Here is a 23,303-nt window from a genome sequence, read left to right as displayed (position 1 = left end):
TACTTAGTTTAGGATAATGAAAAGTTGCATTTCAGTGACAATGCCACATCAAGTTAAAACAATTCTAATTGTCAATACTGAAGTCAAACACATTGATATGAAAGTCACATTAGAGTCAATTTTTAAGGCAATATGAAGACGTGTTTGAAAAGACATGTTTTTGACAGTTTATTTCCTGGTTCTGTTTAAGGGCCGGCAGCGACACAAGTTGATTGAAGGACCAAAATTAAAAAAAATGTTTAAAAAAATCAATTTCTATTTTCACTTTTGCGGTTCAATACCTAACAAGCATGATTCATATATCCGTTGCAACACGAAAAGCTGTAATTAGGAGTTGAGCAATTTTTACGAAATAATATTTTATCTGATTTTGGATTACAAAGCATCTACCTTTTCCCCGAAAACTTCTGAATACACAAATAAAATGTTGATGAATCAAATTTTCAGAACTGCCCAGTCAAAAATGTCTTTGGCTTTGTATTGATTGCAGCTATTTTAAAAGATATATGCATTTTTTTAACCCGGAAATAAATTTCATCAACTATTTTTTCTGACTAACTTTCTTATTTCACAAGATATCATCAAAAACTCTCAAGACATTGTTGAATAGGTAGTCGGGGGCATTGTGATATTAAAGCTAAGTAATAATGTCGACAGACTTCCGAAATTATGTAAATGCTTTGTAATCCAAAATCTGATATCTTTGTAAAATTTGTTTAACTCCTTACTACCCCAAAACATGTCACTAAGAATATATGTTTCACTCCCAAAAAAGATTGTTCCTCAGAACTAAATAAAACATGAACTTTTTAAACGTTTTAGTTTTTGACATTCCCCACCCACTTTTGCATTGTGGCCAGCCCTTAAGACACATGAATAATTTAGTTAATTGTGGGCTTCATGTTAGAACAGTCATAATTAACATGTATGTGAATAAAGCAATCAATAAGAAAGTCATTAATTTGTTTTATTTTTATTCAATGTCACATGGTATGACAAATGACAATATAACAGACATTCACGATAAACACGCAGAACCAACACTAGAATTTTTAACATCAGCTGGTCTGTTTTAGTCTATTTTTAGAACACAAGATAACATGATTTCATTAAAATAAAAGTATTTACGATTCAGTAGTTTGTGTAAATAAACTAACAAATGGGTCCCTGATTTAACAAACTCCAAAGTATCGATTAACTGTAATGGAATGATGTAATATAACTCAAGGCTATTCCAGTAAAACATATGACCCGCGGGGGGAAGGCAATTATTTAAATAGTACAAGGAGGATGTCGCTAATTTGGACCCCGAAAGTGTAAATTTGCTTCTGTAGGGGTCGGTATATATCAAAAGTGCCTTCCGCCGCCTGGGGGTTATATGTTTAAATGGAACAGCCCTCAGGATGTATGGTTGGAGATTCTGAATTGATTCAGTTACAAACACAACTACTTCCAAATAACAACGCAACTGATCACAAAGTTACATTAAACACCCTATACTGTGATAGTACTAAAAATACATGTACACAAAGGTTAAAAAGGCCAAAATTTTCCAAATCACAAACTTACAAACATTTCATTAGTACTCAAGTTTCACAAAAATAAATACATAATTTTGACCTTTTTCTCACATGGATTCTGAGCACAGACCCTACACACAATCAAACTTCATGTATACATGATAAGAATAAAATTATTGACAACTAAAATGCACAGTTGGTATCAGAGGTTTATATACAATTAAAAGTATGAAAAAATTCATGTATGCCCAATGAAATTGCTTGTTTGAAAATATACAGAAGCCCACATGCCTCTCAAAGGCATATTTTCTTGTACAATGGACGACAGTCATAAAGCATGGGGTCAATACCAGAAAGTATAGCGACATAAGTATTAAGGTTTTGGTATTTTCTGACATTAACCCCATGATTTTGGTAAATCAATAAAAATACATATAGTGTCATGTAAGTATTAAAATACACACATCAAGATATGTTCTCCATTAATGTTTACACTTCATTACTGTGTACATGTCGACAGTCACCTTTTGCATGCTATTGGCAGCTTTGTGTAATACTTGAAAAAAACAAACACAGAATCAGTCAAGTTATGGCAATACCACATATTAAATACCTGTATGTACAGAATAAATAAGCTTCCTATAGACAAATAAATATTAAGCTATTTAATCTGATTGATATTTATATTATAATACACTAGATTTCATTAAATTCAATATTTTAGAGCTCTAAATATTTTGGTAAATGTAGCCAATAATAAATCTAATATTTGGATACCAAATTTTCATATTATAGCAGCAATTGAAAATAGACTTTTGAAAGAAGAAGTCTGAATACTTTAAAACTAATGCATGCCACAGAAAATTAACATTTGAATACCTGCTTTAAAAAAAGTCTTGAAATTGAGCAAGCCGAAAAACATTTTACCAGTACAGGTCCCAATTTCTCGAAACTTCTCAAGCTTAACAGGCTTAAGTAGCTTATTTCAATAAGCCAAAATACATACACTAAATCTGATTTTGATTTATGAAAAATTGTTTGTTTTTATCATTGAAATAATTCCTATTTTAAGTCCAAAACCTTATTACAAACTATTACCAGTATGCAAGTTTTAGAGAAAAAAAATGCTGATAGTTACCTAAGATTTTACCTGTTATAAGGGACATGAGAAGCTATGATAAACAGGGACCAGGGTGTGTTTACTGCAGCTTATTTTAACTACTGACATTGTTAAATACAAGAATCACAAGAACTAGACTTAAATAACCTTAAAGCTTTCAGGGAATTTCCTTAGGACGGAAAGAACTTAAGATATATAGTAATACTGAATAAGATTAAGAAATTCTAACTATTTTGAGATCCGCGCTTATTTCATTATCTATTCATTTTATACAGGTAGAAAAATGAACAGTTGATATATATTTTAAAATACTTTCAAAGTGAAACAAAGATATGGCTATTTAAAACACTTTTTGCATGCTTATTATTATACACATGTACAAACATTGCAAAATCATGGATTCAATGAAAAATGAAAGATCAATGGTAGACCACTCCTCATGATGAAAGTAATAATTTGAAGACTGTTACATTCTGGAAAGCATGTGCATAATAGGGTTTCAGCTGGGTTTTAAAAGGGCACTGTAGTGCAGGAAAGGGACAAGAGCTATAAAGGGCACATTGTATCACGCTGTGAAGAACATAATATTAGATAATAGAAATGTATATACCGGTAGTCAAGTATATTTAGGTTTCAACTGTGCAATATACCAAGTTTGCATGCATTTATAATCATACAAGTTTTAACACAAATCGAAGAAAATATTTGATAACCTAAAGCATTAAATTATAACAAAGCAGAATGGTGTACATGTTGTCTCCATGAAGGCAGGGGGCTGCTACCAAAAAGACCAGGATGCAGCAACCTTTCATTACTCTAGCTAAAACCCTTATTAATATTTTGCCATTCAGAGTTCATATTAATCATTACATAAATTAAAAAAGACTGGCTTAACACATATAACTGGGTGAATTCAGACAAAATATGGATACAAATTGATCAAGTGATACAAATCATGCAACGATTATGATAAAACATACCACAAGGGGACTAAAATGGTTATAAAATGTTTCTGTACAGTGACAATGGCCTATATAAAAGCGTGTGTTAAAATCTGAAGTCTGCATCGGTCATATCTATTGCCCATCGGAACTTCTCCCTCTGTGTCTTGTTGTAGACCTTCTCTAAAGGAACTTCCCATTTTTTGCACCTGGAGAATACAAGAGTGACTTTAAAACTAAGTTTCTCCTGTTATGATCTTTTAGGCAAAATAAAAAAAATTGTGACAGATAGTGCATTATTCATGATTCATTGACTGAATCCTTTCTGGGTCCTTTTACTACTGAGAGGGAATGGTTTTGACCATTGACCAACAAGCCATTCAATAAGTGTTTCATTACTTCATGACAGGAGTACTCACTCGCACAATTTTTTCTATTTTAAAAAAACAATTTTGTGGCTTAGTGTACCAGCCACCAGCATTTAGAACTGAACATTGTATTTCAGAGTGGTTTCTCTTGTTACTTGGCAAAGTATAAACAAACAAGCTGTTTCGTAACAGAAAGTATGAACCGTCTAAATTTGAAGCACAGTTTGATTTGAAACTGGGATGTACAATGTAAAAGGTATTGATACATGATAAGTTTTCTCATTCAATGTTTACATAGCAAAGTAAGTTACTAATTACCAAGCGACGGAGATCCGTGGGTCCAAGTAGTTAAGTTTGGAGGTTCCGAGGGCGATCTCCTTGTTCTCATCCTTGTCTGTGGCCTGCACCTCCAGCTTGGTAAGCTGCTCCTCCATACGCTCATATGCCTTTTTCTTCTTCTCATACAGCCTGTTCAATCACAGAGAAGATACAATACCTTATAACTTTCATAGAAAAATGGCATTAATCCATACTTCAATTCCAAGGAGGAAGGTTTCTGAAGTGCTTATTTATTCAACTGTCCCCTTTCATGGATGCTTTGTTCAAAATGGTTGAACACAGATATGTGTCCAACCAGAATCATCAACAGTTTTAATCAAGCAATGTCATAATACCTATCATTATACTGGCCAAATTAGCCAAAAGGTGGAGAAGACATTTAAATATTTCCATCAGATAAGCCGTATCACATGCATATCAGTTTTAAAAGTACATGTTTACTATTCATTGGTTTGACATTGACTTCATTATTTATGATTCTCAACATATTTGTTCTGTCACTAGAATAAAAATTAGAAATCAGACCCCATTGAAGGTGAGCGTGTATATTGGCATTTAGGCAAGCCTCAACACCTTGGTTGACATTACAGTCATTGGCTTCCCAATATATTCTATCACCCTCAATGTAATCTGATATTTATATATATATCACTATATCTCAGGTCATATAGCACTTCATCCCACTACTATAACAATACATCAAACAAAAAGAACATGTTTATAATTGACAGTATATGAACACAATTAAACACGTTCTTACATCTTGTTTTTCTGTGTTTTCTCAGACTTGAAGGCTGCCTTGGCATGCTTGTACTGCTGTTTGGATTCTTTTACCTGGCCACGTTTGTCCTTGATCTGATGACAAATGATATATACATTGCAATAATTATGCACACATGTATATCTTCAAAACATACATGTACCACCTTGAGATTAATTTAAACCACACTTAAAATTATTCTTAATTTTACATAAATTAACTTTATACATTATAATTGATCAAGGAGTATTTTGTATTAAGTTCTTAATCAGACAGTTTTTTCTTTCAAGTTCTATATCACCACTTCTAAAACACATTTTTGCTTCTTTTTTACTCTCGTAACTGACCTTTGCCATCATATTTTCCATCTGTTTGCTGAAGTTCTTGGGGGCTGCCCGTTGATGGTTACATAGGATTGCGACAGCCCTGTTGGCTCTGTTGTATGACAGCATCTTGGCAGGAATCGGATCTTCAGCTGGAATGTATTAAAACATATGAGCTACAAGTAACACATTAACTTATTAATGCTCTGAAGAAACTAATAATCTTTAAGTGTACTGTATCAGGTTTACCCTAGGGCCTAAAAAAAAAATACATTTGGTTCGGGTTACCCGACCCTACCTACGGAATAGGCGCCGACCCTAACGTTTTTATAGTCAGTTTGAAAAAAAAATGAAAAACTAAAAAAAAAAAAAAAAAAAAAAAAAAAAAATTTTTCTTTTTTTTTTTGCTTTTAAATATGTTGTTTAAAACCTTAATTGCTTATATAGAAGATAACTTTAACACCATTCTCCAATGATGAAAATGACATTCTTATATAAACATGGGTGAAAGTTGAAAATTTTCAAAATACTGAAAATCAAAGCTGGGGGCCAGGAAGCTCCAGGAATAAAGCATTTTATAAACACCTTTCAAAGCCTTTCCTGACTTTAAATCAGTCAAATCTATGTTGTATATTAATGATATTTCTGGCAGCTTTTGTTAACATACATAAGACCCCTGACAAAAACATCCCTCAATACTTAAATTCTTGCTCATTAATCAATAATTCATTTAACTCTGTAACTCATTCAATAAACGTTAAAAAAAGAAAAAAGAATAGAAATTAAGATTTATATTATATTTTTATCAAGTTAAACAGCACATTTAATAACTTGTACATACACAAACATATATAAAATACATACAACAATATTGCTAAGAAAATATTTACAAAATATTACAAGTCTCTAAACTAAATGTTCACTGGTCTGCCTATATTTCTTTTCCACTGGGTGTCCAAACAGAATCACTAGTGGATATAAAATTTATACAAGATATTGTTAAAAGCATTTACAAAATATATCACAGTCCCTAAACTGAATTTTTGATGGCCTGTCTATATTGATTTAATTCGTTTCCACTGGTGTCCACAACTAGAACCACTAGTGGCTTTCCTTTTTCTGTTGACTATTCTGTTTTTCAGTCTCACTAACTTGGCTATTCTACTGGCTTTCTCCAATTTCAGCATTTGAATAGAGCTGTTCAATTTCTCTGTCCTTTTCTTTTCCACTTCTTCCCTTTTTCTTTTCAGATAGTCTTGATAAGATGCATATGCATTTATGCAAGCTTTTATCATACTTCTACTAACTCTCATTTTAGTGCTTTTTTCAGCTCTTCTCTTTAGGGAAGTCTTCACAATGGCCACAGCTTCATAGTTGACCACTGTTAGCTGGGTCCTGTCTTTTTCTATGATATCATCCATGATATTAAATGTGGATTCAATCAAAGGTCCGCTAAAGATGGTCAGTAGAGCCATAACAAGCTTCTTCAGCATTGGGTAGCGGACCTCTGTGAAAGTTTTTATTTTGAACACTTTGGTCCAGAAGCCAGTATCAATTCTGTCCTCCTCATTGAACTCCGACCTCACATCCTTCACTTGTGGATCAACACAGTACTTGTCAATCTCTTCAGCTAGATGCCCATTCTGTTCGTCAGAAAACACATTTGGCAAGCAACTAGCTAATCGCTTTAAGGCACTAGAGGTTTGACTGTGGTTACCTAAGTCTGGGTCCAAGGCAGTCATCCAACGCAGTGTTTTGTTGTCAATTGGCATTTTTAGCATTTTTTTGGCAGCCATGACATACCCATGTCGGAGGTTAGCATACAGATTTTGAACCCAGTGCCTGCATGATTTGTCTATTCTTGCTTTGTTGAGTTCAGTATATGCATATTTCCCTACACCAATACCTCTGTCCGGTTTCTGGAGAGTTCTGTCAGTGACATCTAATTTCATCAACTTAGTGATACTGTCTGGAATTTTCTCAGGTTTCATAAACATTCCCAACAGTTCTGTGGCTACCTCTGTCATTCTAGTGTGAAGAGTGTGAATCAAGGGTTTTTCACTCTGGAACTGTTTCACAAACCCTTGAAACACATCCAGTAGACCCCTAAACAGATTGATCTTAACCAGTGTTTCCCTCCTATTATGGAAAAGACTGTCTAGGATCCCCTCCTTGCGCTCATTGCTCGTGACTGACTTGTGCTGCCTCTCCTGTGACAGCTGAAGAAGGATGATGGCTGCCTGTGCTTGGTCTGAGACATTGTGATCTTGAAAGATCTGGCTTATCAGCTGCCTAAAAACGTACATAAAGTCATTAAAGAAATTATAGATCAATAATATTTATAACCAGACCATGTAACCATCTTTTAAGTATATACTAGATAAAAATCGCTTTAAAACATCATTAAGTTTAAATGTTGCTTGATCATGTGACATATCAGACATGTGTTATTTTAATCAATATATACATACATTCAGCAATAATATATTTTTATCCTTTTAAATATTTAAGGGAATTTATTAAATAAATAAGCCTTTTCTGTTATCTTTTTTTGTATTCTTATTAAGCATTTCTTAACTCTGTATAAAATTTTACAATAAGCTAACTACATATAGAGAGGTTAGTAATTACAAACTATAAAAGCGTATGTCAATTTGAACTAAAAGGCAGACTATAAATGAAGAAGAAGACTATAAAAGCAGCAACCACAAATATATTTAAGGAGTCTAGTACTATATATATATATAATATGCACATATATGTTAAGGATACAACATACAACTTGTAGCTTTTCAAAACTATTCTTAGTATTAAAACACCATTTTAATAATTCATTATAAATGATCATCATTTTTGCGTAACTGTACAAATTTTCACACAAATATGTTTTCTTTTAATTCAAACAGTATTCAAAAGCCACAAGTTACAGTAGATAATCTCACCTTTACAATTGGCGAACTGTATACATGTAAAATATTCAATCATCTATTTAGTTACTATCAAAGCATGACAACTAAGTCTGACAGCTTCATGTAAACAAAAACAAACAATAAACAAGTGAAAAGTTTACATATGCCATGGATGATTGTATCCAGATCAATGGAATTCACTAAAAACTTAAGGATGTATTAGCTTTTAACCACTTATGTTATTAACTTATATTTAAGGACAAATTTATGTTAAACAATCACCTGTATCCCTCCTTTTCTTCTTCTGACAGGAAGCCATAATAGTAGACAGTCAGCGAATCAACGCATTCCATTAGCCTTGATGCCACAGCGTTCATCTGCAGAAACCGACTTGAAATTGGTCTAATGAGGTGCTTTGGAGTTTGCACATTCATCAGGCTCTGTACTTCACTGAATATCTCTTGTACTTTTGGAGACTCTTCAATGTCATAATACAAGTCAGATGAAAACATTGGTACACCCTGGTCAACACAGTTGAGTAGGGTTTTCGCGACATTGTTCACCATGTGCACAGTGTCACCACTGACATCAAGCAGGTTGGGATTTTTCTGTCTGATAAGTGTTTCAACACCTCCTCGTACTCCCCTCATTGTTGAACAATTATCCATTAAAACACTTACTACCTGAGTCCATTCAATAGCATATTCAGCCAATATACTTTCAAGGGATTTCAAGATATTGGCTGCAGTCGCTAAGTTCTGCTTCCTGGATCCCAGATGAGCAATTTCAATTTTCCCTGTCTCTTCGTCAAAGTATTGAATGAGCACATTCAATATCTTGTCATTATTGTTGTTTGTGGCCTCATCACAATTTAATGACAACACCTGGCCTTTCAATTTATCTTTTAGTTCTTCCTTCAAACTTTTTGCAACGCCATGTGTGTTTATGTAAGTAGCACTAGTCTTAGAAATGGTGGTCTTGTCTAGTGCTTGTTTGTCTTGACTCAACCGTTTTGCAAACTCTAACAGCTCTGGTGCCAATGTGAATGGCAGGCAATGTTCACTCAGGAAAGATGCTGTAATGGCACGTTGCTTGGCGACCCTGTCTAGCATAGACTCAGACTGCTTACTGGCTTGTGAAGACCCAGGCAGGACCTAAAAATATATAAGATAAATCTCACCTTGCTGTGTCACCATCAAATATGACTTTATGTCTTAACCTAATTTACCTCAAACATTATCAATAAAAATATTTTTTTTCATTTTTGTACAGGTCTCAAATTCTTTAGATAGGGAACTCCTAATGGTCACCAAATAAGAAAAATAAATAAATGAGTGTCATGATGATTATAAGTACTAGTGTCATTGTAACACATTTTGTATTTACTACACTACTGATTAAAAATAAAACATACTGAAAGTGAAAATACAACTAATAAAAATGATATTAATATATATAGTAAACACTATTTTACCGTATTGGTTTTCACTACCCTATGGTTTTTCTAATGGTTTGCATCTTCGCAATGAAGTTTGAGTGCTTTCTTTCCGTTTGATTTGTAGTTGATTGTTTTCCCACACAGACTGCAAAAAGCCACACCACATACTTCTATCTTTTGGAGCCAATCGGACCATTTCACACCCTTCGAATCGACTTCTGACAGCCATTGCCACCTCCATTTGTTTTTCGCAGGCTGTTCAAGCTCTTTAGTATTATACCCTGGGGGTAGAAACTTCATTGTTCAATTTTGACAGCAGTATTTCGATTAATTTTTTTGTTTACTTTTGCTTCCAATTTGCGGTATGTCGTAAAAGTCGTAAAGGGTACTGACCGTAAGTCCTCGGCGAAAACTGGCCTTTTCCGCCATCAAAGTTTTTGTTAGCGCGGAAACTGCCGAGGTCACTCGGAGAAAATTGGAATTACAATGCTATTTCACGAAAAGAAACGACTGTTTTCGGAAACATTCGGCTGATATCGCCGACAGAAAGTTACTGCTTATGTCAACGCTATTTATAGAACGAAATTGGAAAACCAGTAATTTAACTTGGTTTTGTCTTCGATTTTGAGTGGATCGCGATGTTGATGGTGGATGATGGGGTACCCCCCCCCCCCCCCCCCGAAAAACTCACCGGATTCACACGTTTTGGAAAAATGACCCCTGAGAAGACCGAAAATACGGAATTCCGTATTAATACGGAAAACTTTCACCCATGTATAAAGCCTAATAAAAAAAATAAATAAAAAAAAATAAAAAGCCTACCTACCCTACCTATTTTTGAAAAGGATGTAACCCTAACCAAACAAAATTTTTTTTTAGGCCTAGGATTCTCTATTTGGGGGTCCAGTGGTCAACAGGGCTTGGGTATAAATGATTTATAGGAGGTCCAAATTATGGTTTACACCCAGTGAGTGACCCAATGGCATTTATTTTCCGCGTCCAGGTAATGTACAAGAAGTTTAAAATGGAAGTCCCTAGCTTGAAATTGTGTCAGGGTCTCAGGTTTGCCGTCAGAGAAAACCCAGACAAAGCCTCATACCATTAGTCATGATGTCAAGCTGTTCCTGCAGTGTGCGCGAGGCATTGTATGTACGGAACACCTTGGCTGTCAGCCCCTCCACCAGGTCATGTAAGTGTTTGTTCAGAATTGTTGTCTGCGAAAATCAACATACAATGTATATACATATGCAGACTCTGAATTTCATCAAAACTTTCAATCAGAAATTAAGGCTGGTCAAACCATAATGCAGCCAATGAGTGCAGACCTAAATAAACTTTAAATTCATTATTAGAAAATGGAATTAAATTGTTGGAATTTATTGCATATAGTCTTTACAATCCTGGTATCAGAGCATAATCACAATCTGAAGATTAGCAAATTAAAATAAAAATGGCTTAGCTGCTCACATTGAGTCTGTCAAAGAGATCATCCCCAGGCGCTTTGTTGTCCGTGAACATCTGTAGATTCTTGTAGACTCGTTTCTCCACAGGCACGGCGTTCTGATATCTGATGGAATCCTTACCCAGGAAGTCAAACTCTACAACATACTGTTTGCCATCCTTCTCCGAGTGCAGGGTGAGATGTTCGACACGGAGCGAGCAGCAGCCCACAGTATCAGCTGTCTCACCCTCTTCTTTCTCGTTACCAGCTCTCAGGGCAAGCTGTACAATACAACAGAAAAGTAAGCTAGGACTTGAAGATCAACCTTCATATTAACACTTGGAAGAGACCTATAAAGGGCTGAAACTTTTGCGTGTATAATTATTTTAAATTATGCAACTGCAAAAATTTAAAATGCATATTTATCATTTATTTTAATATCATAGTTTTTTAATCAATTCAAATATTATTTATTGCAAAAATTCCTTTACATCAAAATTCTTAATCTAGAGAGCAGAAAAGTTCTAGTGCTTTACCTTATCAATGAAGTACATGGCCACGGCCCTTTGACGGACCCTCATCTCCTTGGAGCGCCAGTCTTCCATGTAGTTGGCGCGGATCTTGTCAACACATTGGTGGAGGCGACGAGCAGTCTCATACTTCTGCCAGTCCTTCTCGCCCTTGAGACGAGATGATGGGTTCAACATGATGTACTTGATCTGGCCCTGAATGTTCTCATTCCAGCTCGCCAGCCAGGTCACCTGGACAGATGGGGAAGGAATAAGTCAATACTGTTCTCTGTACAAACTATAAATTTAACCAAAAAAAAAAAAAAAGTAACGAGAATTAATATTACAACAATGTGTATGCTAGAATTACCGTATTGTCATGCTGTACTTTCTTCCACTTGTGTCCTTTTGGTGGTTCAGGAACTTTTGCATCTCTGGAAACATTTCATAACACTATTTTATAAGAACTCTCCAATTAAACACTATTGTCACAAAGTAACATGGTCATAAAGCTTTTTCGTGCAGAATCAAAACAAGGATGTCATATAAGAAAAGTTTAATCTTGAAGGCAAGGTAAGGATGCTACATATAATATGTATCAACATTTAAAAGTGCTAAATGCTAGTTAAACAAGAGCTGTCACAGTATGTGACGAATGCCCCCGATTGTGACATTGACCTATGAACAAGGTCAGTACATGAAAAGTCGATCTTGCCTTTACATGTTAAATGCATATGGCAAGTTATTTTATATTGCCCCTAAACTTAAAAAAATACCACCCATAGTTGACAACCGACACTGCTATGTCCTTATATATGCAGCATTCCATTGTGAATAAACACCCAGATATAGGGACACGGGTCTGTCATGTTACAGCCCGGACACGACAACTTATACTCTATGTCCTTATATGCAGCACTCTGTTGTGAATAAACACCTAAGGGTGACCTTCACCTTAGAGGTAGGGACACGGGTCTTGCACGCGACACGTCATCCTGGTATGTGGAACACATGTGGCAAGTTATTTTAAAATCTGTCCATACAAGGGAAAGTTACAGCCCGGGCATGACAACCTATACTCTGTGTCCTATATGCAGCACTCCATTGTGAATAAACACTAAGTGTGACCTTGACCTTTGAGGTAGGGGCATGCGTCTTGCACGCAACACGTCGTCTTGGTATGTGGAACACGTGGCAAGTTATTTTAAAATCTGTCCATACAAGGGAAAGTTACAGCCCGGGCATGACAACCTATACTCTGTGTCCTATATGCAGCACTCCATTGTGAATAAACACTAAGTGTGACCTTGACCTTTGAGGTAGGGGCGTGGGTCTTGCACGCGACACGTCGTCTTGGTATGTGGAACACTTGTGGCAAGTTATTTTAAAATCTGTTTATACAAGGAAAAGTTACAGCCCGGACACGAGTTATTGAGCCGGACCCACGGACGGACGGAAGGACGGTGCGATTTTAATATGCCCACCTTTGGGGGCATAAAAAGTTCTAAAGGAAATACCCTTCCCTTTACAGGGCTAGCCACTTTGACAGGTCATAATACATATTTCTAAAGAAGAACCATATGCAAGTTTGGTATCATTGTGAAGGGGACAAAATGTTCTTTTGCATCACATTATTTATTTTTAAGTAATACATTACATAAAAATATTTATTGAAATGTACAAAAATACTATAGTATAGTATTGGCCCCTTTACGTACAAATATGCCATTTCCTCTAAACATCAAATTGATTGACCATTAAGGTATCTTTAACTATTAGAACCCGATTTGCCATTAAATGACCATTTACAGCTGCAAAAATTTCTTCACAAAGAAATGCAATGTCATGACAACAGAAATTTTCTTTCATCCATCTTAGCAGTCAGAGTCCTCTGGACATGAATATCAATTCCACACTCGTTATCATAGCAACAAGGTATTATATCTTAACAGCTTTCTCCTATACAGTGAGAATGCATTTCTGCAAAATTGTCTTTGATAGTTATCAGAATTAATATCTCGGAAACAAGAGGTACATATAATTTCTTGCAAACGAATGAAAATTTGCAAAAAATTATCGTTTGGGGTGGGTATAATATCCTTAAACTAATGTTTCATCAAAGTCAATGTTCTTACTTGCTACAGTTGATGATAACGTCTTCTGGTCGTACCCTGCGCTTTAACATGCCCTGTTTGGGGTGGTCCCCTCTCCCGCGGAACAGGCCTGGGGGTTCAATACGGAAGTTGCCAATCTTCTCCCTGTGTCCGTCCATAATGCAGAAACCATATTCTTCCTGGATGGCTGCATTCTCTTCTTTTAATTTCTGAAATATGAAGGTGGTGAAAACAAATCTCTTAATAATGATCAAACTGTTTGTTAAGAATATCCAGATATTTAACAAGAGTGACACTCACAAAATACGCCCATCAATAATTTCTTGGATTCTAAATTCATCCTTAATCGTACCCAAGAGACAATCAGTGTGTACTTGGCAAAGCATTTATACCGGCAAACATTCTTGGTAAAGATTTTATAGCTACAAACATTTTCAGCAAGTTTGGTGAAGGTCAGATGAGAATTGTTCAAGTTAGAGAGTAGACAAAGCTTAAATGGCAAGGGCAGTAATCCTGAAGTGCTTCAGGGCATTTGGCTGATTATCATACTTGACCGATTTATTTTACCAACAAATATTTTCAGCAAGTTTGGTGAAGATCAGATGATAACTGTTCAAATTAGACAGTGGACAAAGCAAAAATGGCAAATTTTGACCAATTCAAGGGCCATAATCCTGAAGAGCCTGGCTGGTTATAGAACTTTGCCAAGAATATATACCAACAAACATTTATAGTAGCAAGTTTGGTGAAATTCGGATAAAAACTGTTCAAGTTTGAGAGTAGACAAAGCTAAAATGGCCAATTTTGATAAATTCAGGGGGCCATAACTCTGGAGTGCCTAAAGCGATTAGGCTGGTTATCGAACTTGACCTAGATATTTCACCAACAAACACTTTCATGAAGTTTGGTGGAAATTGGATGAGAAATGTTCAAGTTAGAGAGCGGACAAAGCTAAAATGGACAATTTTGACAAATTCAGGGGGCCATAACTCTGGAGTGCCTAAAGCGATTTGGCTGGTTATTGAACTTGACCGAGATATTTCACCAACAAACACTTTCATGACGTTTGGTGGAAATTGGATGAGAAATGATCAAGTTAGAGAGCGGACAAAGCTAAAATGGCCAATTTTGACAAATTCAGGGGCCATATCTCTGGAGTGCCTAAAGCGATTTGGCTGGTTATCGAACTTGACCTAGATATTTCACCAACAAACACTTTCATGAAGTTTGGTGGAAATTGGATGAGAAATGTTCAAGTTAGAGAGCGGACAACATTGTGGAGCCGCCCGCCCGCCCGCCATGGGTGTTCCCATAATACGGCCATCGTAAGATGGGCGTATAAAAATAATTCACTTCTTTGTTGACAAAATCTATCAATGAAACTTTGTTTTTACACTAACAGAAATTCCTATGTTTAACATAACAGTACTGTAGTCTACAGCCCTGCACATTTACCGACCCTAGGATGCCCCAGATCTGATATCCCTTACCAGTCTAACCCTTTCCCCTTTCACAGCAACGCATACCCAACTCTTCTGCGGTCTGCCACCCACCCCTACCTCTACCTTATCGCTCTTTATCAATTCCCCCTTACCAGTTTTTCTTCCTTAGACCTGTTTTTCCGCTTCTCACTTTCTAGCTTGAAATACTCGCACATGTCCTTGAAGTTGCATTTTTTCAGGTCTGTTATCTTCTCCTTTTCCTTCAAAGTCATCATCTAAAACAGTGGAACATATAGTGCTTTGTTTCAAAGCCTTCCATTCATGGTACATCATCATCAGTGTCGATACAGAATTCTTATTCAATATTGCAAATAAAATTTAAAACATACTCTGGCTCAAACTATTGAATTGAAACCTAAAACTTCAGCTTTGAAAGGTATTCAAACAAAAGCAACAGAGCATATGTTACAGTTAGGCATATAGACACAGTTTGTATGTTTACCTTTCTCCATTCCTTGAAGAAGTTGTTGTTGAATACATCCTTGGTTGTGTAGTCATGCTCCAGCATCTTAGAATAGAATGTGGCCGTCTCCTCTGCATCCTCGCTTAACTTCATCACCTTACCTGAAACAACAAATATCAATTGCAGGTAACTAAAAAGAGATTCTGTACATCACTATGCCATGTTACAATTTAACCCGGATTTCAAACTATTTGGGCTTTCCAGAATTCAACTAATATCATGACACACACACACATATAATATATTTATATAAATACAAATGCTATTGTTTTCAGAAAATCTATCAGCTTTTTTTTTTCCCGTTAATTTTTTTCTTGAAAACCAAACAACAATAGAAGTGAAAAGATGAACACAAACTACATTTAACCCACCATCATAGTAGAAGTGCACATCATCTGGTAGTGGCTCATATGCAGGGGCAAACAACGGACCCTTGTGTTCGAGGAACTGCCACTTGCTGCCGTCATCCACCTTTTTCTCCTCCCACCATTTCCAAACCTCCTCTTCCTCCTCTTTTTTACCCTTCCTCCCCTTAGGCGTGGTTGCTGTACCTTTAGTGGGGGAGGGTTTTGAGGGAGTTTTCTTCTTTTTCTGAAAATCATACAGGTACTGTACAGAATGCTAACCTGGATATCAGCAAATTCATCTTTCTTTGAAGTTGGTCAATATGGACATAACACTATTAACCCACATGTAACAGTAATGGTACAGATCTGTTACAAACATATGATGAGGTGCAACATAAGTTTTAAAAATAAAGTTATTTATATAAATACCATAAAAAATCTTAAATTGGAAACCACAAAACCAATCACAATAATTTCTGTGCTTTATACTGAATAACAGGCTCAGTACCAGTTCATTGCATGGTCCTTTTAATTGTAAAGAAGTGTTTTCAGCAGACATACCAATGGCTTTTCATCTTCAGAGTCCTCATCATAGGTTGATGCCTTGCGTTTTTTACCAGAGGTAGGGGCAACTTTCTCCTTCTTCACTTTCTTCACCTTGGCCACTCTGCAACACCAGCAAATTTTACATATACCAAAATAATTGTTATTATATTTACATTGCAATAATGACACCTGCACATCAGCAAATTTTTCATACCACTACACTAAAATAATTGTTAATATATTAACATCATGATTAACATATGTGATAATATATACACTAAAATAATTATGCAGTAATATTGATAAAAAAATCTTTTAAAACGAAATCATAATTACATCAGGGGTTTTCTTAAGCGGACGCCCGCTTGCCCGCGCCGGGTTAAAATCGCCGTGGGCAAGTGATTTTTCAAAGCAGGTAGCCCGCTGGGCAAGTGAGCTTTCGTAGTGAACGCTTTCCGGTAGTTTTATTTTATTTTTCTTTGGGTTAAAATATTTCCTAACAAGCATAAGTTAAACCAATTTTGATTGGTTATTGGATTTTAAAACGCCAATCAAATGAATCGTAACGTATAGCGTTCGTCAGCCTTGGCAAGATGGCGGACAGAGACGAACTGGGCGAAACTGAACACTTTTTTCTCAATTTTCTCTAAAAGTAAACCAAAACCTAAGCCGAAAACTACCGATAATGAAAGAGAAAGTAAATATGAAAAAGATTGTACAAAGAGAATCTTTCAATCTTCCTGGTTAAACGAATATATATGGTTAGAATACGAAAATCATCTCATGAAATGTAAAGTTTGTACGAAATATGATGATGTTGGTTCTTTTGTTACGGGTTCAAACTTCTTTCGAAAAGACTCTTTAAAGGCTCATGAAGAATCGCAAGGTCATTGTAAAAATGAAAAGATAGAAAATGCAAAAAAACAGAAGTGACAGTGAGGCCATGATGCTCGTTTGAAAACAAAATGTAGCAGTTAAGATCTGTAAAAGTTATTCTTTGTGTTTATTAATAGATATCATTGCCTTTAATACAGATTGATTAAAATTGTATACATATAAACATTTGCAAAGATCGGGCAACCAAATTTTACAGGGGGCAAGTAGATGTTCAAATTGACTTGCCCCTGGGGCAAGTGAAAGTCAAATCATTAGGAAAACCCCTGATTACATGTGCATCTAAATTATTAGTACTCCAAGTCAGTAAATGTACATATACGTTACTTTTGTACAATTACCAATTTTACATTTCAAGTATTAGCTAGACATTTAAAACTGCATTCAGCAAGTGTAACTGTCTAATGTCTACCAATATTTGAGCCAGTATGTCTGCTCACCTGGCAGCTAAAGGAACATCTTCATCCTCGTCGTCTGACTCCTCCCTCTCCCGCTTCACAGGCTTAGTGTCCACCTTCTCTTGCTTTAGGCGCACAGACTGACATATATTAAATATATATATTTGATTATAATTCGAACAGTCATCAAAATTAGACGTCGAGTGAACAAGCCTGAATTCCAACAATTGTGCTTGGCATCATCATTCTAAAAAAGCCCTGCTATATATATATATATATCAAGATGCAGAATTTCAGCAAGCCCATACCATTTTACCAGTGCAATGCGTGTGGACTTGGGCAAATTTCAACCACTGCTGGTAATTGTGATGAAGACAATCCCATTACATCTTGCAACTGAATAGTGGTCACTGTATTCCCAATATATTTCTAATATAATTTATTGAATGACACTGTCATGTCTTATAATTTTTTATACAATGTTTTTTTAAGTTATTATTATTCAATTCAGAAAACTATTTAAAAGAGTATCAATGTATTCACAGAAAGACCAGCCACTCACCAGAGGAACGTCTTCATCATCGTCATCACTCTCGGGCTCCTGCTTGGGTTTCACTGGAGACCGTTTCTCTTGTTTCACTGGAGACACGGACTCCCTCTTCACCTGAATTTCAGCCTCAGACTCCTGGCTTTCCTGGGCTCTTTCCTTCCTCTCTTGCCTTTCTTTTTCCTTCCTTTCCTGCCTCTCCTTTTCCTTTCTCTCCTGTCTTTCCTTCTCCTTCCTTACCCTTCTCTCTTCTTCTGTTTCATTCTCTTTCCGACTGCTGCTTGAGCTGTGTTTACTCTTATCCTTCTCCCTCTCTTTGTCCTTGTGTTTATCACCAGAGGAATGTTTACTGCTCGAGCTTGAGCTGTGTTTGTGCTTGTCGGAGGAAGAAGAGCTACTATGGTGCTTGTCAGAGGAGCTCTTGTGTTTATCCTTACTGCTGCTGTGGCTACTACTGTGTTTATCTCTAGATGAACTAGAATGCCCCTCCTTGTTTTTACTAGAGGACGAGCTAGAGCCATGCTTGTGCGATGAGCTAGAAGAATGACCATCGCGGTGCTTGCTGGAACTGCTGGATGAAGGATGCTTGGAGCTACTGCTTGAGCTAGACTTGTGTTTGTCTGAGCTACTATGGGAGCTCTGCTTATGCTTGTCTGATTTTGAGCTGTGTTTTTGTTCACGCTCCTTGTCCCTGCGGTCAGGGCTCCTGCTCGAGGAACCCTCCCCCGCCTCACTTTCCTCAGCGAACCCATTCTGCTTGTTCTGGTGAATGTTGTTCAGGATACTGTCATCACCATTCATGGATTTCTCTGTCAATTATACATCTATATTTTAATTTTGTTGATAAATAGTTTCTTTACAACCTCTTTTTGCTCATACTGTTTTGACTATCGGACCCTTTGGACTATGGCGGTCTTTTTTCAGTGGTTATTTAGCCATGATTCAAAAGGTATATATTTATCTCATTATTTAGACAAAAAATCCTAATAAACATCTCAATTTGTCAGGAACATGGGATCTTCCAAAAACAGCTCTAATAAAGCTCTGCGGAGTAACCGACCAAAAGAAAGTCAAAAATGAACCTGATGTCGTTTTTTTCTATCAAAATAAAATATTCCAGTAAAGTGAAAACAAGATGTGGCTTTGTCTATGTTAAATACTGGTTGTATTGCATATCAAATTATGACATTCATTTTAAAGGGGGACAATAAAAATTGAAACAAATATAAATAAATTAATTGAAATGCAAAATTATTTTTAAATATTTAACTCATTTGACTAAAATGATTAAAACAAAAAAGCATATGATTTGTGTACAGATAAATAATATAAACATTGATCTGTACACAAATGATAAGGGTTTTTTTCATCATTAAAGCTGCACTCTCACAGATATACCATTTTTCCAAAAAATAAATAAATTTTGGCTTGGAAAGAGCAAATTTTTGCATAAATATCTGCTTACCAATGATAAAAGGTAGTGACAAAAAATCAGATCGTAGATTTCCATATTTCCGTTCAAAAATTTATGTTTTATGGCTAAAACCGGTACAAACGGTTTAAGAAAATTGCATAAAACATCAATTTTTGAACTTAAATGTCAAAATATTTCAAACGTAATGATGCCTTATAATACTACTGCATCATTTTACATCAACCTATACCAGTTGGCGAGTAGTTCTCGGACACTTGTGATTTTCACCTCATTTTGGGAGTTACATATCAAGCACCTGATTTAAATCAATCGGGTGTTCGATAAGTTTCAGCAGGTACCAAATCTTTTCATATGGTAAGGAATTTGAAACATTAAATTCCAGAAGTTTCCAGTTGTTTACAAAATGACATTTTAATTCCGCTGGGAATCATAATTGTAATGTGCATGCGCAAAAGGCACAACTAAAAATAGGGGCAACAGTCAGGTAATACGATTTGTTCGGTATACCTCCTTCATTGACGCAGAGGACAAAATATTCATGTTTAGTTGAGCGTTTACATTACACATGTGCTTAAAATAGATACCTCTTACCGTATTTTCTCGACTATAAGACGGGGAAATTGGGTCCCGATTTTTACCCCCAAAGTAGGGGACCCGTCTTATAAGCAAGTCGATAAAATATTAAAAAAAGATTCAAGTCAAAATCAGTTAAATTTTACATAGGGTATTCGTCTATCCAGTCTATCGTCTGCTGATATAAGTATGGGGCAATTAAGTAAACAACAACACGAAATCTCTTCACCGCGCGTGCTCTGACGTCACACAGTGTACCGTTATATCTGCATTTTTTCTCATGGCGCGTGTCAGTATAATTAGTTTGACAGATATATCAAATCAATAAATTGGAATCTTAATATGATGTAGGTACCTAACTGTCAATTTGATTAAGCAAACAAATGACAATGCGAATATGAATCCTTTATGTTCGTCGCCAATCAAGGGACAATATTGCCTAAAGCATTATTGCTAAACAAACACCTATTCATGCCTCGGCTTTTCGCAGTTATGTTATTTTGCCGAAGAACTTCATTGGTGTCTTCAATAAAAAAATAAACTAAAACAAACATATGTTGTTATTGATTAATTATTACAATTTCGATAAGTAACGACCTTTTTAACCTACCTCCAAATAGAGAGCTCACAGTTGACCGCCATTTTCTTTGAGTAAAACAAAAACAGTTACCGCGAAAGTCGATAATTGTCCGTTGAGCTTGAACATTTTTACACATTAGGAAGAATTTTAGCATTTTAGATTTGCTTAAAAATTGACCCCGTCTTATAAGCGAGTCGAAACAAAAAGCACCAGATTTCATGGGCAAAGTTAGGGGGCCGTCTTATAAGCGAATCGCCTTATAGTCGAGAAAATACGGTATTTCATTTTAATGAGCTTCATGTTATATGTATATAAAGTTAGATTAGTTTTTACAGAAAAGTAGTAAGAAACTACATGTTTAATACTTATTGGTTTGAAAATTCCACTTCTAAATATATTAATTTAAAAAAATCACTTCAGCGCATGTTTCCTGGTTTTGTTGATTATTTAAGGGAGTGTCCCTGAACTACTTCTGTCAAACTAAAATTTAACCCCTTTTGAGCACCTCATTCAGAGCCTATAAGAATGGGCTTACATTGAATAATTTCACTTGCTTTTGCATTATTTCAACAGAAGAAGGTCAGAAGTATGTTCTAGCCATTAGAATATCATATATCTTTTAAAATAAGGATACTTTACCGAGAAAACATCTAGAAGTGTTTTAGAACTACTCGCCTACTAGTATTGTACCCCTTTAAATTTTAATCCTGTGTATATTGTTAATTGAAACGAAATTAAGTTTTATGTATGTATTTTCCTCACACAGTATAACATTTTGTGTATTATCTTCCTTTAAAATATCATAAAATATGCAAAAACAACAGCTAACTACTACTTATTTTTTATAAGTAAAAGCACATGCGCATCTTTGAGGCCTCGCAGTTATATTGAAAAGACATTCAAGATATTTATTAATAGAAAAAAAGCTTAACATTTGCAAATCAAAAGTTTTAATTGTAAAAAACCTCCAAAAGTCTTTGGATTTGTGATTTTTTCCAGTAAAACAGCTTATGTTAAAAACACACAAGAAAATCTCTGTCACATTATCAATAATATCTATGAGAGAAAGGGATTTCAACTGAGTAATAAACAAATGATATATTTTGAATATTGGCTGTGAAGAAGTAAAATGAGTGGAGTTAATTACAAATACTTACATATTTATGAGAAACAAGGAGGTTTCAGTGCATCATATATATCACAAATAATGATTCAATGACCTTTTTTAAATTCAAAAAAAAATATCTAAATTGAAAAACATTATAAAAAGTGCTTCAATGGAATTCTATAAATTTCACAATTTTCTTCGACAGAATTTTTGAGAAAAAAATCAACCTGCTTGGCCTAAAGAGTAAAGTAGGCCAACTTTCTTACCATTTTCTAGAGAATCCATGCTATCCCCTGCTCCCTGGAAGCATAATAAATTGAAAATAGGTAATGCTTTTGAAGTTTTCTTCGTTTTGGTTAAAAATCAATCTGTATATAACGCACAAATTGGTACCGAAAAATGTGCTGATATCGAACAGCGTGGGACTTAGAAAATTTTTCGGCCATCTTGGACTTTGAAATTTTCACCTCAAAAAATTCTCACAAATCTACGAAGTAAACTCATTTTTCGAACAGGGAAATTCTGACACTAATGAATAAAAATGAAAGATATTTGAAATGATTTACCTCGCTCGAATAAAGGGCTTGATGAACAGCTGCTTCTGCCATTTTTCAGCTTTTAACTTTTCACACAAAGGCCGCACGGACTAAGTTGGAACTTTCCGTTATTGCGCATGCCCAAGACGTTAGGAGCTTGACGTCATAGCCGGTCACACACCACTCTTATTCATTCTTTATCAAGACTCCGTTCATAATAATATAAGTTTTGTCCCGATGGATTATGACCACAGCCCATGCTGCATCTTGAGATATTAATTACATATAAAGGTATATAACCAACACAATTTGAAGTTTTATCATGACATATATAAAACCCAGTCAACCCAACTATCGACCTGTAAGCATACTATGTATAGTTTCAAAAATCTTAGAAAGAGTTGTATACAACCAACTAGAATCTTTTCTTGTTAAACATGGACTATTATACGAACTTCAGAGTGGTTTTAGATGTAACTATTCAACTGACTCCTGCCTAATTCATTTGACCGACCATATAAAAGAACAAAATTCCAAAGGTCTATATACAGGAATGATTATGCTGGATCTTCAAAAGGCGTTTGATACCGTA

At 35.5% G+C, this 23,303-nt stretch overlaps 2 protein-coding genes across 4 annotated transcripts; both read right to left on the bottom strand.

The window, feature by feature from the left end:
* Positions 1-961: 961 nt before the first annotated feature.
* Positions 962-22,857, bottom strand: LOC128243032 (DNA topoisomerase I, mitochondrial-like). Its single transcript, XM_052960497.1, has 17 exons — positions 22,742-22,857; positions 22,442-22,475; positions 18,495-19,288; positions 17,975-18,072; positions 16,656-16,761; positions 16,119-16,338; positions 15,727-15,848; positions 15,377-15,499; positions 13,804-13,991; positions 12,039-12,102; positions 11,696-11,920; positions 11,186-11,440; positions 10,818-10,932; positions 5,396-5,523; positions 5,049-5,143; positions 4,268-4,417; positions 962-3,790 (listed from the first exon to the last, which is right to left on the bottom strand). The coding sequence occupies exons 1-17, from the start codon at positions 22,781-22,783 to the stop codon at positions 3,688-3,690; spliced, it is 2,862 nt and encodes a 953-aa protein (XP_052816457.1). The 5' UTR covers positions 22,784-22,857; the 3' UTR covers positions 962-3,687.
* On the bottom strand, positions 6,154-10,356 carry LOC128243033 (uncharacterized). Of its 3 annotated transcripts, none has more exons than XM_052960500.1 (4): positions 9,755-10,356; positions 8,563-9,434; positions 8,314-8,329; positions 6,154-7,663 (listed from the first exon to the last, which is right to left on the bottom strand). In XM_052960500.1, the coding sequence occupies exons 2-4, from the start codon at positions 9,390-9,392 to the stop codon at positions 7,550-7,552; spliced, it is 960 nt and encodes a 319-aa protein (XP_052816460.1). In that variant the 5' UTR covers positions 9,393-9,434; positions 9,755-10,356; the 3' UTR covers positions 6,154-7,549. The 3 variants fall into 3 exon arrangements, with proteins under 3 accessions (XP_052816460.1, XP_052816459.1, XP_052816458.1); XM_052960499.1 differs by having other exon boundaries at positions 9,755-10,355; XM_052960498.1 differs by having other exon boundaries at positions 6,154-8,329.
* Positions 22,858-23,303: the final 446 nt, after the last annotated feature.

The sequence above is a fragment of the Mya arenaria genome, chromosome 8, assembly GCF_026914265.1.
Source record: "Mya arenaria isolate MELC-2E11 chromosome 8, ASM2691426v1".
In the NCBI taxonomy this organism is placed as follows: Eukaryota; Metazoa; Mollusca; class Bivalvia; order Myida; family Myidae; genus Mya; species Mya arenaria.
This window is presented reverse-complemented; position numbering and strand designations above follow the sequence as displayed.